Genomic DNA, 13459 nt, shown 5'->3' with positions numbered 1-13459 from the left:
CCTGTTGGAAAGTGAACTTTCGCACCAGTCTTGGGGACTTTCAATGCAGCAGACATTTTTTAGTACCCTTCCCCACAATTCTGTCTCGGTGCTCTACAGACAACTCCTTCAACCTCATGACTAGGTTTTTGCTCTGACATGCACTGTCAACTATGGGAGCTTATATAGACAGGTGTGTGCCTTTCCAAATCATGTCCAATCAATTGAATTTACCACAGGTTGACTCCAATCAAGTTGTCGAAACATCAAGGACGATCAATGGAAACAGGACACACCTGAGCTCAAATAGCAAACGGTCTGAATAAGGCATTTCTGTTTTTATTTATTTTTTTATACATTTGCAAGAATTTCCAAAAGCCTGTTTTTGCTTTGTCATTATGGGGTATTGTGTGTAGATTGATGATTTTAAAAAGTACATGTATTCCATTTTAGAATAAGGCTGTAACATAATTTGGTAAAAGTCAAGGGGTCTGAATACTTTCCGAATGCACTGTATATCAAAAAATCTACAAAAGTGACGAGTTTGCATCCCTGAAGAGGGAAAATAAAAATATTGGAAGGAATGAAGAAATATGGATAGAGTCCAGCTAGTTTATTTTTCTGAGACAGACAAAATATGGAGAGAGTATGCAAAACGTCCTTACGTTGATTGAGTCGAGCTGTTGTCGGAAGGCGAGCTCGGCCTCCTTGTTGGGAGAGAACATGCGGGAGTGTCGGGAGCTGTTGGGGGGCAGGGTGGTGGGAACGGCAAACACCCCACCATCTAAGTCCCCCCCAGACACCAGCAGAGACCGCGGGAGGTTACGACCTGAGGGGTTCAAAGCAAAGGTTACAGTTAATTAGTATTGGTGTACATGAGATGTCATACAAAGATACAGGTAAAAGACAAACAATACTTCAAGAATTGGTCCTCTGACCTAAAACTTGAGTTACTGGAGAAGATTCGATAAGTGTAGGTTGTGTGTGTTAGAGGTCGACCGATTAATCGGAATGGCCGATTAATTATGGCCGATTTCAAGTTTTCATAACAATCGGTACTTTAGGACACCGATTTGGCAGATTTTTTTTTTTTTTACACCTTTATTTAACTAGGCAAGTCAGTTAAGAACACATTCTTATTTTCAATGACGACCTAGGAACGGTCAGGTTAACTGCCTCGTTCAGGGGCAGAACGAGATTTTCACCTTGTCAGCTCAGGGGATCCATTACTAGATATTACCTAGCGTATCTTGCGTTGCATATATTCTGACTGAGCATACAAGTATCTAAGTATCTGACTGAGCAGTCGTAGGTAGAAGCAGGCGCGTAAACATTCATTCAAACAGCACTTTCGTGCGTTTTGTCAGCAGCTCTTTGTTGTGCATCAAGCATTGCGCTGTTTTTGACTTCAAGCCTCTCAACTCCCGAGATGAGGCTGGTGTAACCGAAGTGAAATGGCTAGTTAGTTAGCGCGCGCTAATAGCGTTTCAAACGTCACTCGCTCTGAGCCTTGGAGTGGTTGTTCCCCTTGCTCTGCATGGGTAACGCTGCTTCGAGGGTGGCAGTTGTCGTTGTGTTCCTGTTTCGAGCCCAGGGAGGAGCGAGGAGAGGGACGGAAGCTATACTGTTACACTGGCAATACTAAAGTGCCTATAAGAACATCCAATAGTCAAAGGTTAATGAAATACAAATGGTATAGAGGGAAATAGTCCTATAATAACTAAAACAGAAAACTTCTTACCTGGGAATATTGAAGACTCATGTTAAAAGGAACCACCAGCTTTCATATGTTCTGAGCAAGGAACTGAAACGTTAGCTTTCTTACATAGCACATATTGCACTTAAACTTTCTTCTCCAACACTTTGTTTTTGCATTATTTAAACCAAATTGAACACATTTCATTATTTATTTGAAGCTAAATTGATTATTGATGTATTATATTAAGTTAAGTGTTCATTCTGTATTGTTGTAATTGTCATTATTACAAACAAATAATCACATTTAAAAATACAAATATTATATAAATATTGGGGCAAAAAAGTATTTAGTCAGCCACCAATTGTGCATGTTCTCCCACTTAAAAAGATGAGGCCTGTAATTTGGTTCATAGGTACACTTCAACTATGACAGACAAAATGAGAGAAAAAAATCCAGACAATTACATTGTAGGATTTTTAATGAATTTATTTGCAAATGGTGGAAAATAAGTATTTGGTCAATAACAAAGGTTTATCTCAATACTTTGTTATATACCCTTTGTTGGCAATGACAGAGGTCAAACGTTTTCTGTAAGTTTTCACAAGGTTTTCACACACTGTTGCTGGTATTTTGGCCCATTCCTCCATGCTGTTTTGGGGCTGTTGCTGGGCAACACGGACTTTCAACTCCCTCCAAAGATTTTCTATGGGGTTGAGATCCAGGACCTTGAAATGCTGCTTACAAAGCCACTCCTTCGTTGCCCGGGTGGTGTGTTTGGGATCATTGTCATGCTGAAAGACTCAGCCACGTTTCATCTTCAATGCCCTTGCGGATGGAGGTTTTCACTCAAAATCTCACGATACATGGCCCCATTCATTCTTTCCTTTACACGGATCAGTCGTCCTGGTCCTTTTGCAGAAAAACAGTCCCAAAGCATGATGTTTTCACCCCCATGCTTCACAGTAGGTATGGTGTTCTTTGGATGCAACTCCGCAATCTTTGTCCTCCAAACACGACAAGTTGAGTTTTTACCAAAAAGTAATATTTTGGTATCATCTAACCATATGACATTCTCCCAATCTTCTTCTGGATCATCCAAATGCTCTCTAGCAAACTTCAGACGGGCCTGGACATGTACTGGCTTAAGCAGGGGGACACGTCTGGCACTGCATGATTTGAGTCCCTGGCGGCGTAGTGTGTTACTGATGGTAGGCTTTGTTACTTTGGTCCCAGCTCTCTGCAGGTCATTCACAAGGTCCGTGTGGTTCTGGGATTTTTGCTCACCGTTCTTGTGATCATTTTGACCCCACGGGGTGAGATCTTGCGTGGAGCCCCAGATCGAGGGAGATTATCAGTGGTCTTGTATGTCTTCCATTTCCTAATAATTGCTCCCACAGTTGATTTCTTCAAACCAAGCTGCTTACCTATTGCAGATTCAGTCTTCCCAGCCTGGTGCAGGTCTACAATTTTGTTTCTGGTGTCCTTTGACAGCTCTTTGGTCTTGGCCATAGTGGAGTTTGGAGTGTGACTGTTTGAGGTTGTGGACAGGTGTCTTTTATACTGATAACAAGTTCAAACAGGTGCCATTAATACAGGTAACGAGTGGAGGAAAGAGGAGCCTCTTAAAGAAGAAGTTACTGGTCTGTGAGAGCCAGAAATCTTGCTTGTTTGTAGGTGACCAAATACTTATTTTCCACCATAATTTGCAAATACATTCATAAAAATAATCCTACAATGTGGTTTTCTGGATTTTTTTTCTCATTTTGTCTGTCATAGTTGAAGTGTATCTATGATGAAAATTACAGGCCTCATCTTTTTAAATGGGAGAACTTGCACAATTGGTGGCTGACAATACTTTTTTGCCCCCCTGTATTTATGCATGTATATAAATAATAATAAATTGGCCGATTAATCGGTATCGGCTTTTTTGGTCCTCCAATAATCGGTATTGGCATTGAAAAATCATAATCGGTCAACCTCTAGTGTTCGTGTGTGTATGCATTTGCATGTGATAAGAGTGGTAAGCTACCGGAGGACCCAGTGTTTGGTAACATCAGCTTTGTCGCTCGGACCCCCAGGGGCTGTGGTCGTCCACAGTTGGGGCTCCGTACCCCCACAGCCGGGGCCTTGCCTGGGGGGGTGAGGGACTGTTCCTCCTGGGATGGCTTTACCGGAGACGTGGCTGTGGAGCACAGCTCTGGGGCCTGAAAGAGAGGAAAGGAGAGGGGAGAGGGCATTAGAAGAAAACAAAATGACTTAAGGCTATTAAATCCCATAATCTGTTTACAAAGTCTCCTACAAAGTGTCTGCATTCCGATTCTCTACCCTTCTCCAGAAGTGTGCACTCGATCCCTCCACCTCATGCATTTAAATGTTTGGTGTAAGCATGGCTAGAGGGCGTTTGCACCATAATCCTCACACCAAAGACTTAAATGTCGATTATGGCAGCCCCCCACACCTCTCTGATTCAGAGGGGTTGGTTTAAATGCGAAAGACACATTTCAGTTGAATGCCTTCAGTTGTACAACTGACTAGGTATCCCCCTTTCCCTTTCCAGTCGATTACTTTTAAATCCATGAGGGAGAGTGCAGGAGTGCACACTTCGGACGAAGTGTAGAGAATTCAAATGTGGCCAGTGGCTATGAAGAATTTGCATCACTAGGCGGTGTTGACTCACAGGTTTGGGATTGACCTCTGATGACACCAGCCGGAGCAGACAGCGCAGGACGCGGTGGGTGGAGGGCGGGGGCAGGGGGCGTGGTGACTGTAGCTGTGGGCATGTCTGCCCTGGTCCCTGTAGCCCCTCGTCCCCCATCTCCGGGATTGCAACAGCAGCCGGCTGCCACTCGTACTCCAGCTGCAGTTTCCCAGGTTTCCCCAGCATCAGGTACAGCTCTGCCAGAGTCACGTTGCTGTCTGACCCTCGCGAGCTCCAGCCCTCATCACAGATCCGCTGGGCCGACCGACCACAGGACACCAGGGTTGGTGTGCTGCTTCCTCCTCCACCACCAACCCCACCAGACTCTTCCTTTCCTGGGGCTGCTGCGCTCCCCTGCCCCTGGTCTGGAGGGACGTCCTCCACCTGTCGCAGTGCCGGTGGAGGTGTGGTGGGGACCAGGGGGTCCAACAGGGGGAGGGAGTTCCTCTCTGGAGAGGCACCGTCACTGCCATTTACCCCTGTGGTCCGCTCTTCAAGCCTGTACGGAACAGTTGCAGAGCAAGAACTACCCCCCTGGTCCTGAGAAATGGAGTCCCCATCTCCTCCCTTGGCCCCCAAGGCCTCCCCTACCCCTGGTCCTTCCCCCAGCCCCTTCTCCTGTTCCACCTGCCCCGCGGCTACACCACCCTCCTGTATCTGAGTCATAGACAACAGCAGCGAAGACGAAGGAGGAGGAAGTGGAGGTATAGGAGATGTTATCTGGTTCAGATTCTTGTGCTCTGGCCCTGCTCCCCCTCCCAACGTTCCTCCTTCAGGTGTGGATATGGGGGTCTCAACCCCAACACGCCGAGCATCCCCACCACCACCGCCGCGTCCAGGTTTGGCCACGCCCCCCCGGGGGAGGAGGAGCGGGGCCCCCTGGATGCCCAGAATCTGGGCGGTGGGGATCAACTCCTTGGGGCCGGGCCGGGGCTTGCCACTCTCCTGCCAGTGGACAGTGCAGGAGGCCTTGGAGTGAACCACACGGGCTACGCTGGGCAGGGGGGTCAAGGTGCTGGTCTCAGCTGGGTATAGGAACAGGTCCTCATCTTCTCTACAGGGGAGAGCAGGGCTGCCGCTACCACTGTGCTGCTGGGTTCCCCCTAACGCCTCGCGCTCCTGCAGGCTCTTCAGCTGAACACAGTACGGTCAAGGAGGGTCAGCAGAGATGTCAAACAAAAACAAGAATTGAGCATCAACTTGGCTAAATATTATCGGTTTATCTCTTGAAGTTCTATGGATCAGCTCATTTGAGACTTTTTTTTTTACCAGCATGTTGTGTCTGGTGCTAATTTCATGCGATTCTATACTCGTCCAGATAAAAAATAGAATCAGTTAGGTTGTGGTCTAAGTGCTATAAGACGGACATGACATAACTGTTGTGATGTGGAAGGATACGATCCGCTGGTCCTGGACGGCCCACTTCTGTTTCAGGAACTCAATCAGGCTGGACACCTTCCTATGTAGCTCTACCACCATCCTACATCACCACACAGAAGAACAAACAATGTTAGAAAATACAAAATTTCTCAGCAAAGACAACTCCTGTAGACAACACACACCTCAAAACACTGACAGGGGCATGTTCAGCACGACACAACCTAGCAAAACCCAATATGATAATGACAATATGCTTCATGTAATGGCCGCTATGTTTAGGGATCCAAACAGTCAGGGTTGGGTGTCCCAAAAGCATAAAGATTTTTCTGCCCATCTTGATTTTTTAAAAATCTATTATTTATTCAAGGAAAACCCATTGAGACCAGGCACTCATTCTCAAGGGTGCCCTGATCACAGTAATACAACAATCAAATGCAATGTGAAAGGAAAAAGCAATCAATACAAATGTAAAATAAAAATATAGCACAACACAGAATTTGGGGAAAAAAAATTGATTTAGCGCTGTCACGTAACCGTATTACAGCCACACCAGCGGTCACGGGTCATGACCGTTTAGTCACGGTAATTAGGCTTCTCCAAGCGCTGATGCTGCATTAGTAGCCTACCAAACTTGCTAACTGCCTGGTATTCAGCACAGTTGTCCCTCTAATCACTCTGACATCAATGCAAAATCAAAACAAAAATTTTGTTGAGTCTATGCTCATGTTTCTATAGGCTATGCAATTAAGTGAGAAAACAGTTTTGATAGCCTCTATTAAAAAGAGGATACCATCAACTTTCTATAGGCTAGGCCTACTTTATTTAATTGTTCTAATAGTAAGCACATTTCTTCTCTTTACAACAGTATAGCCTACCTCATGGCATGAAAATGAACCACGGGAAAAGCATCCTCCATTCACTATTTAAGTGCATAGATGACATGTATTTTTCCCCCTGCCCCTGTTCCAAGACAGGTGCATGATAATAGCCGATTCTAAATCAAAACAAATTTCACACATATACTAAATTATATGTAAAGACAAGATTAAATTAAGAATAGTCTGATGGGTGGCAATATTATCACTTGTGAATGACGCCCAGTTTGTGTGCAGTAAAGCAAGAAACAGCACTCCTTAAAAAAAACTTTTTCAACTCATAGTCGCACACATCATGTAGCCTAGCCCATTAGGCATATATTTTTTGATAAGGTTTGTGTCACAATTTAAGTGGACAAGTAACTTAAAATTAAGAATATTAATCTGCTTTACAACGGGTATTTAGCCTAACTGGCATACATACACGCACGCAGCACGTGAGTTTCAAGTTTGGGGAAGATCATTTTAAAAATAAAAATGCACCTTTATGCATGTAATGCTTTTATTATAAATCGCATGTGTGGTGATTTTTCAGAATGTCGTTTCCTGCTAATTGATTGCATTTTGGAACATTCACACTTATAGCCTACTGCCATGTGCACATTGCTGCACTTTTAATGTGAAGAATTAGCCTAATAGTTTATCAACATTTTAAGCTAAATGTTCTGATCTGTTGTGTCACCCTCATTGCTTTTTTGAAGCTAGTAGTTGTATTAATTTGGGATCTATCGCATCCCACAACTGTCCCAGATTATGTTTGAAATATTTATTTATCGCACAGAATAGGTAAACTTTTGTACTATGGGCATAGTAGATTGACATAGGCTAGTGCTTTTGCTGTTTGTTGGGCCTACTCATCTTGTTAGCTGACGAAAAGTTAATGTGGACAGTTCTTCCAACATCTTCAACATGCGCCTCGGAATTCGATAAGGACACGCACAGTTGCGTCCCCAACGTGTCGGTCTTCACTTGTAGCCTGTGAGAACGACCCGATCACGTGACTGGCATTGGCTAATAAGAATTTAGATATCCGAGAGGTGCTTCGGCGCACGAAGCCGGGAGAAGGGAATTATTATTTTTCAGGCCAGGGGCACAACTGGCCCAAAAAATTTTTTAGGGAGCATTACGGCCACAAAAAGGGGATGCCGGCGGGAAATTCGAGGCATTATCAAGTACTTGTCAAAATGTGAATGAGACGGATCAAGCCGGATATTTAGCCGGCGCAAAAAAACTAAGCAGAGTTCATGCCTTTCATGCTATTTTTTCCCAAATTATTAGACGCGTCATGCAGCCTTAGAATGTATTAAAAATCAAAACATATAGCAAGACTTGTTTCTTTCTTAACAGTGCAACACAATAGCTGCATGTACACACCCTCATATCGTTTGGAGAAAATATCCTTTTGATTTTATTTAGCTACGTTAAGCTGTACTCTTCATACTATAAAACAAAACAACGCCATGGATTTCATCAGTATGTTTCTTCAACATTAAGTGCTGATCAATCCAAATGCCCAGACATTTATAGGCGGGAACCCGATCTATGGGCAAAACACTCAATGAATAAATATGTAGTCCATCTGAAAGAATTAGAGAACATGCATTTAGTCTAGCCCGCATTATGTACAAGTTTTAAACCAATCAGTGCTTGTTGTAAGGCAACAAAGTCAGATTGCAGCTCACCATCTACAGTTGGGGCAATAGCATGCATAACAGTATCGTCTGCATACAGATTAATATCACGTTTCAACACAGTTTTATTTACATAAATATTAAAAGAGAACTGGTACCAATACTGACCCTGCAGTACACCTTTCATATACAGGAAGTTATCACAAAAAAATATCTGAAATGATAGTCTTTATAGTTAGCTGACACTGACCTGAGGCGGGGATTATGGGCAAGACTCTGAACACGGGCCCAGGAGTGGTTGCTACGCGGCTGCAGCTCCACGGCAACCTTCAGAGGTAGACGCACAGGCTTCTGGTCTTCTTCATCACTCACTCCTAGAGAGAGTGAGTGAGAGGGAGGTGTAAAGGAAAGAGGGATAACATTTGTAAGATGATCAGCATCATTACCACCACCACTTACTCTCCCCTACTCATCCGCCCCCTTCCGATTATTGCCATGGAAATCCATCCCCTCCTACCCACATGTATGACTCAACGTCCCCATTCATACACTTCCGCCCTCTCCCTGCTGTGTGAGTGTCTGTCAATGTGTGTTTGTGCGTGTGTGTTTGTGCGTGTGTATACTCACCATCTGGGTCACATAGCCTCTTGAGCGCACGGCACATGGGAGCTTTGATGCGTAGGTTCCTGCCTTTAGAACGCACCGTGGTGGCCCTGGGAGAATAGAGCAGAAACATGAGATAAACACAAACTACAACAAAAATGACAATTACAAAATATCAACCATCTACACTGAACAAAAACTCAACATGTAAAGTGTTGATAATCCATCCACCTGACAGGTGCGAAATATCAAGAAGCTGATTAAAGAGCATGATCATTACACATATGCACCTTGTGCTGGGGACAACAAAAGGCCTCTCTAAAATGTCCAGTTTAGTCACAACAAAATGCCACAGGTGTCTCAAGTTGAGGGAGTGTGCAGTTGGCATGCTGACTGCAGGAATGTCCACCAGAGAGAAATGTTAATGTTAATTTCTTTACCATAAGCTACCATCCGTCATTAGCGAATTTAACAGTAAGGAAATCAGTTAATTTAAATAAATAAATTAGGCCCTAATCTATAGATTTTACATGACTGGGCATGGGCGCAGCCATCGGTGGGCCTGTGATGGCATAGGCCCACCCAATTTGGAGCCAGGCCCAGCCAATCAGAATTTGTATTTTTTCTTTTCACAAGAGGCCTTTATTACAGACAGAAATACTCCTCAATTTCATCAGCTGTCCTGTTGGTAGGTCTCAGACGATCACGCAAGTGAAGAAGCAGGATGTGGAGGATCTGGGCTGTTCTGATTACATGTCGTCTGCAGTTGAGAGGCCGGTTGGACATACTGCCAAATTCAATAAAACGAAGTCAGAGGCAGCTTTTCTTGACCCCAGCACAAGGTGCACCTGTGTAATGATCATGTTTAATCAGCTATTTGATATGCCACACCTGTCAGGTGGATGGATTATCTTGGCAAAGGAGAAATGCTCACTAACACAGAGGGAAACAACTTTACGCACAAAATGAGAGAAATACGTATTTTTTGTATATTTAACATTTCTGGGATCTTTTATTTCAGCCCATGAAACCAACGCATTACAGTTTATTACCTACACCACCCTGTTCATGAAAATGGCTCGATGCTACAGACAGTGAGTCACGTGGCCGTGCTTTGCTATATAAAGCCGGCAAACAGGCATCAAGTTACTGTTTGAACATTAGAATGGGCAAAGCGAGTGACATAAGCGACTAAGCGTGGTATGATCTTCTGTGCCAGGCACGCCGGATCCAGTATCTCAGAAACAGCCACCCTCATGGGCTTTTCATGCAAGACTGTTTCCAGGGTTTCCCGAGAATGGTGGGACAAAAAACATTGACAGTGCCAGTCCCGATTCACGATTATTGTTGCATCATGCTGATGGCACAGGAAGAATTGGGCGTAAGCAGCATGAGTCCATGGACCCATTCTTCCTGGTGTCAACAATACAGATTGGTGGCGGCAATGTACCGCCGTCCAATTTATAGCAACTGCGCAATGCCATCGCATCAAAATGGACCAACATCCCTGTGGAACGTTTCCGACTTGTAAAACTAATGCCCTGAAGAATTCAAACTGTTCTAAAGGCAAAGGGGGTACCGACGAGGTACTAGATGGGTGTACATAAAAAACAGGTGTATATAATGGTTCATTTCAAATGTGTAAACTATTTATAAACAAATCAACTACTTTTAACCCTAAAGTCTTGGAGAAAAGAGGTGGTATATTTCTAAAAGCTGTGGTTACATTGTTATCATTTTTGGTCTCAGTCTTACCCCTGTTGGATGAGCTCGTTAAGCTTGGCCACGTTCTTATCGTCCATCACTATGAACAACAACAGAGTTAGAAAAGCTAGTGCGTACCTCCTTGCTCTTGCTTTGTGAAGACAACACAAACATTAACATATCTAAAAATGTCCTCCAACAGGAGTTAGCTAGCTTTTCTATCTTTGGACACAAGATTAACACAGACATAGAAACATCACATCCTTCATGACCTTCGCCACACTTAACTGTCCCTCATGACACCGGCCCTGTCCAGCGCAACAATTAAAATCAGCTCCATTGTGGCCAACCAGCCCCAGAAACAGAGCCAGACTGAGGCCAGTGTCAAACACACCATCCAAGACAAGACGGATACAGCCCCCCCACCCCACACACACCCTGTTTGACTTACATCCTCCAACCTTCTTCCTGAGTTCAGCGTAGCAGATGAGACCATACAGCTCCTGAGAAGACTTCTTCAGCACACGAGAGTACACTGTGGGACAGGAGGAACTGGGCATGTTATGGGATAAAAGTGAAAAGAAAACTGCAGCACACCAGTGATCTTGGGTGCGCCACAACCAATTTAAAGACAGGTCTCACACTGATGGTGAGATCAAAAGACAGTTTCGCTCTTGCACATTTAATGAGTTGCTTGCAGGTGTGTGTGTGGGTGTGTGTGTGTGTATCAAACATGATAGGATTCAAAAGAAGAAATGAACGCAGATACCAAGCAACCTACTTTTTATGAAGACCAGTTGGCATTCGCAAATTAAACTTTGCATACGGTCGCAGGCAAAGTTTCACACTGATTTTGAAGGTCAATGTTTTAGTCAACAAACCGAAACACGGGCATAAAAAAAGAAAATACTGTGTAAACAAGCAAGAGGTGAGTGGAGAGTTCTATTTGAAAAATAACGAGAGAAGGGAGCGAAACAGAGAGACAAGCTAGCTTACCGTTGGCGAAGTCGATGTGCTTGGAGATCTTGTGCCAGGTGCGGTAGTAGAAGTGTCGAACTTGCTCTTTGTTCTTCACCATGCTGGCTGGCTTCCCCTTCTTCTTATGCTTCAAAGCTATGTTCGTCTGGATCGCCTCAAAGTCCTTCCCATGCTACAGAGAGCGAGAGAGAAAGACCGACACTATTAGAGATATGGAACTTGTGTTGGAGTAGGGGGCACTCTTCCCTCCGGTCTATGGGAGAACATAGGACATAAAGTGCAGTCTCGGTGGTCATTAAAAACCCCATGGCACTTTCTGTAAGAGCAGGGGTGTTAACCCTGGTGTCCTGGCTAAATTCCCAACCTGGCCCCTTTCAAATCACGGCCACTTAAATTTCCAATTGGCATACAACACTCCTAGCATTTCCACCATAATAACTGATTTATGCTGAGTGTTCTGGCACAAAATGGTTGCAGTGCTACATGTGTGGTGGAACAGGTGTTTCCCCCCTTGTAATGATAAGCACTGAGCACCTACTGTAGGTGGAAAGTTGCTTTATAAAATGCAATCAATTATTAATAGTGGGGCTTGCAAAGAAAGAGTCCCCACTTTAAATCTCCAACAAACTTCGACTTGTAAGGCTTGCGACAGCAGCAACACTAGATATTCTAAGAATTATTTTGGACTTATAGCTTAATTTTTTTTATTTTTATACAAAGCTAATCCTCTTACACTGTTTACGCTAGAAACGCTGTTCAAACTTTAAAACGTGTAGACTAGTCTGGAATAGTTTGAGCTATTTTTAAAATACTAAACTGCCATTTTTGTCCTCCATCCACGTACGGGAATTTCTCAGCATTCTGAAGGTTCCATTGTGATAGTCACGCCAAACATCGCATTCTATTCACTGTAAACAATGTAACTCGACACAAAAATCAGCTACTTTTAATCTTAAAATCGAAATAGAATTATCTGCTACCGATCAAACTTAACAGCTGTTTAAAGGGAAACCTCTGGATTTTGGCAATGAGGCACTTTATATTCTTCTCCAGAGTCAGATGAACTTGTGGATACCATATGTATGTCTCTGCGTGCAGTTTGAATTTAGGGTTTGCATTTTGCCTGCATGTCATGGAACTTCTGAAAGTACAGACCCATCCTGCAAAGGCACAACGAACACTGAAAGGAGGTTTCTATACATCTCCCACTCTTTGCCCTGCGTACACTCCGGATGCAAACCCTCACAACTGGCCTTCAAACGAGTTACAACTCTGTCCACACGCATTGGTACAACACTCTTGGCTCTCCTCTACCCGTCACTGTTGCCACATCAAAAAGTGAATGCACAAACTGCATTTTGAATGCCTTCAGGGACCAGCACCTTCAGATTAGCATAGAAAAATCCCCATTAAAATCAGTAGGTATAAGGAAGAGAGTTTTTTTGCATTGGATGTCTCAAATCGTTGATGTCGCACTTATGCGTCTGAGGTGAAAGGTAAGAGCGGTGTTCGTCAGACCATGAGACATCCCAAATACCGGTCTTCTCACAAAATAGTCCGCATCGTCCTAACGGTTATGACGCCGCTATGGAAAGACTCTCAAACACGTAAATGTCGGTTATTTTGCTCTAGGAAGCCCACAGGCCTCACAAGAAAATAATGAAGGTCCACCGGTACGAGTTGAATATTTAAAAAATGAATGGCAGTACAGTACCAGTCAAAAGTTAACACCTACTCATTCAAGGGTTTTTATTCGTACCATTTTCTACAATGTAGAATAGTGAAAAAAATCAAAACTATGAAATAACACATTGAATCATGTATTATCCCAAAAAAATGTACAAATCAAAATATAATTTAAGATTCTTCAAAGTAGCCACCCTCTCCCATGATTACAGCTTTGCATTCTCTC

General features: G+C 43.7%; 1 protein-coding gene across 2 annotated transcripts in view; it reads right to left on the bottom strand.

Annotated features, from left to right (window-relative positions):
- Nucleotides 1-13459, bottom strand: part of cramp1 (cramped chromatin regulator 1) — a 54055-nt gene that overhangs the window by 22480 nt on the left and 18116 nt on the right. For both annotated transcript variants that reach the window (XM_036937925.2, XM_036937924.2), the window contains exons 4-12: nt 11566-11719; nt 11021-11104; nt 10621-10669; nt 8890-8975; nt 8513-8636; nt 5775-5856; nt 4356-5510; nt 3708-3882; nt 645-808 (exon numbers count right to left, since the gene is read on the bottom strand). In XM_036937925.2, coding sequence (XP_036793820.2) covers nt 645-808; nt 3708-3882; nt 4356-5510; nt 5775-5856; nt 8513-8636; nt 8890-8975; nt 10621-10669; nt 11021-11104; nt 11566-11719 — 2073 coding nt within the window. The remainder of the gene's footprint in view (nt 1-644; nt 809-3707; nt 3883-4355; nt 5511-5774; nt 5857-8512; nt 8637-8889; nt 8976-10620; nt 10670-11020; nt 11105-11565; nt 11720-13459) is intronic.

This window comes from Oncorhynchus mykiss, chromosome 12, assembly GCF_057628025.1.
Source record: "Oncorhynchus mykiss isolate SJ-2025 chromosome 12, ASM5762802v1, whole genome shotgun sequence".
NCBI classification, from domain to species: domain Eukaryota; kingdom Metazoa; phylum Chordata; class Actinopteri; order Salmoniformes; family Salmonidae; genus Oncorhynchus; species Oncorhynchus mykiss.
This window is presented reverse-complemented; position numbering and strand designations above follow the sequence as displayed.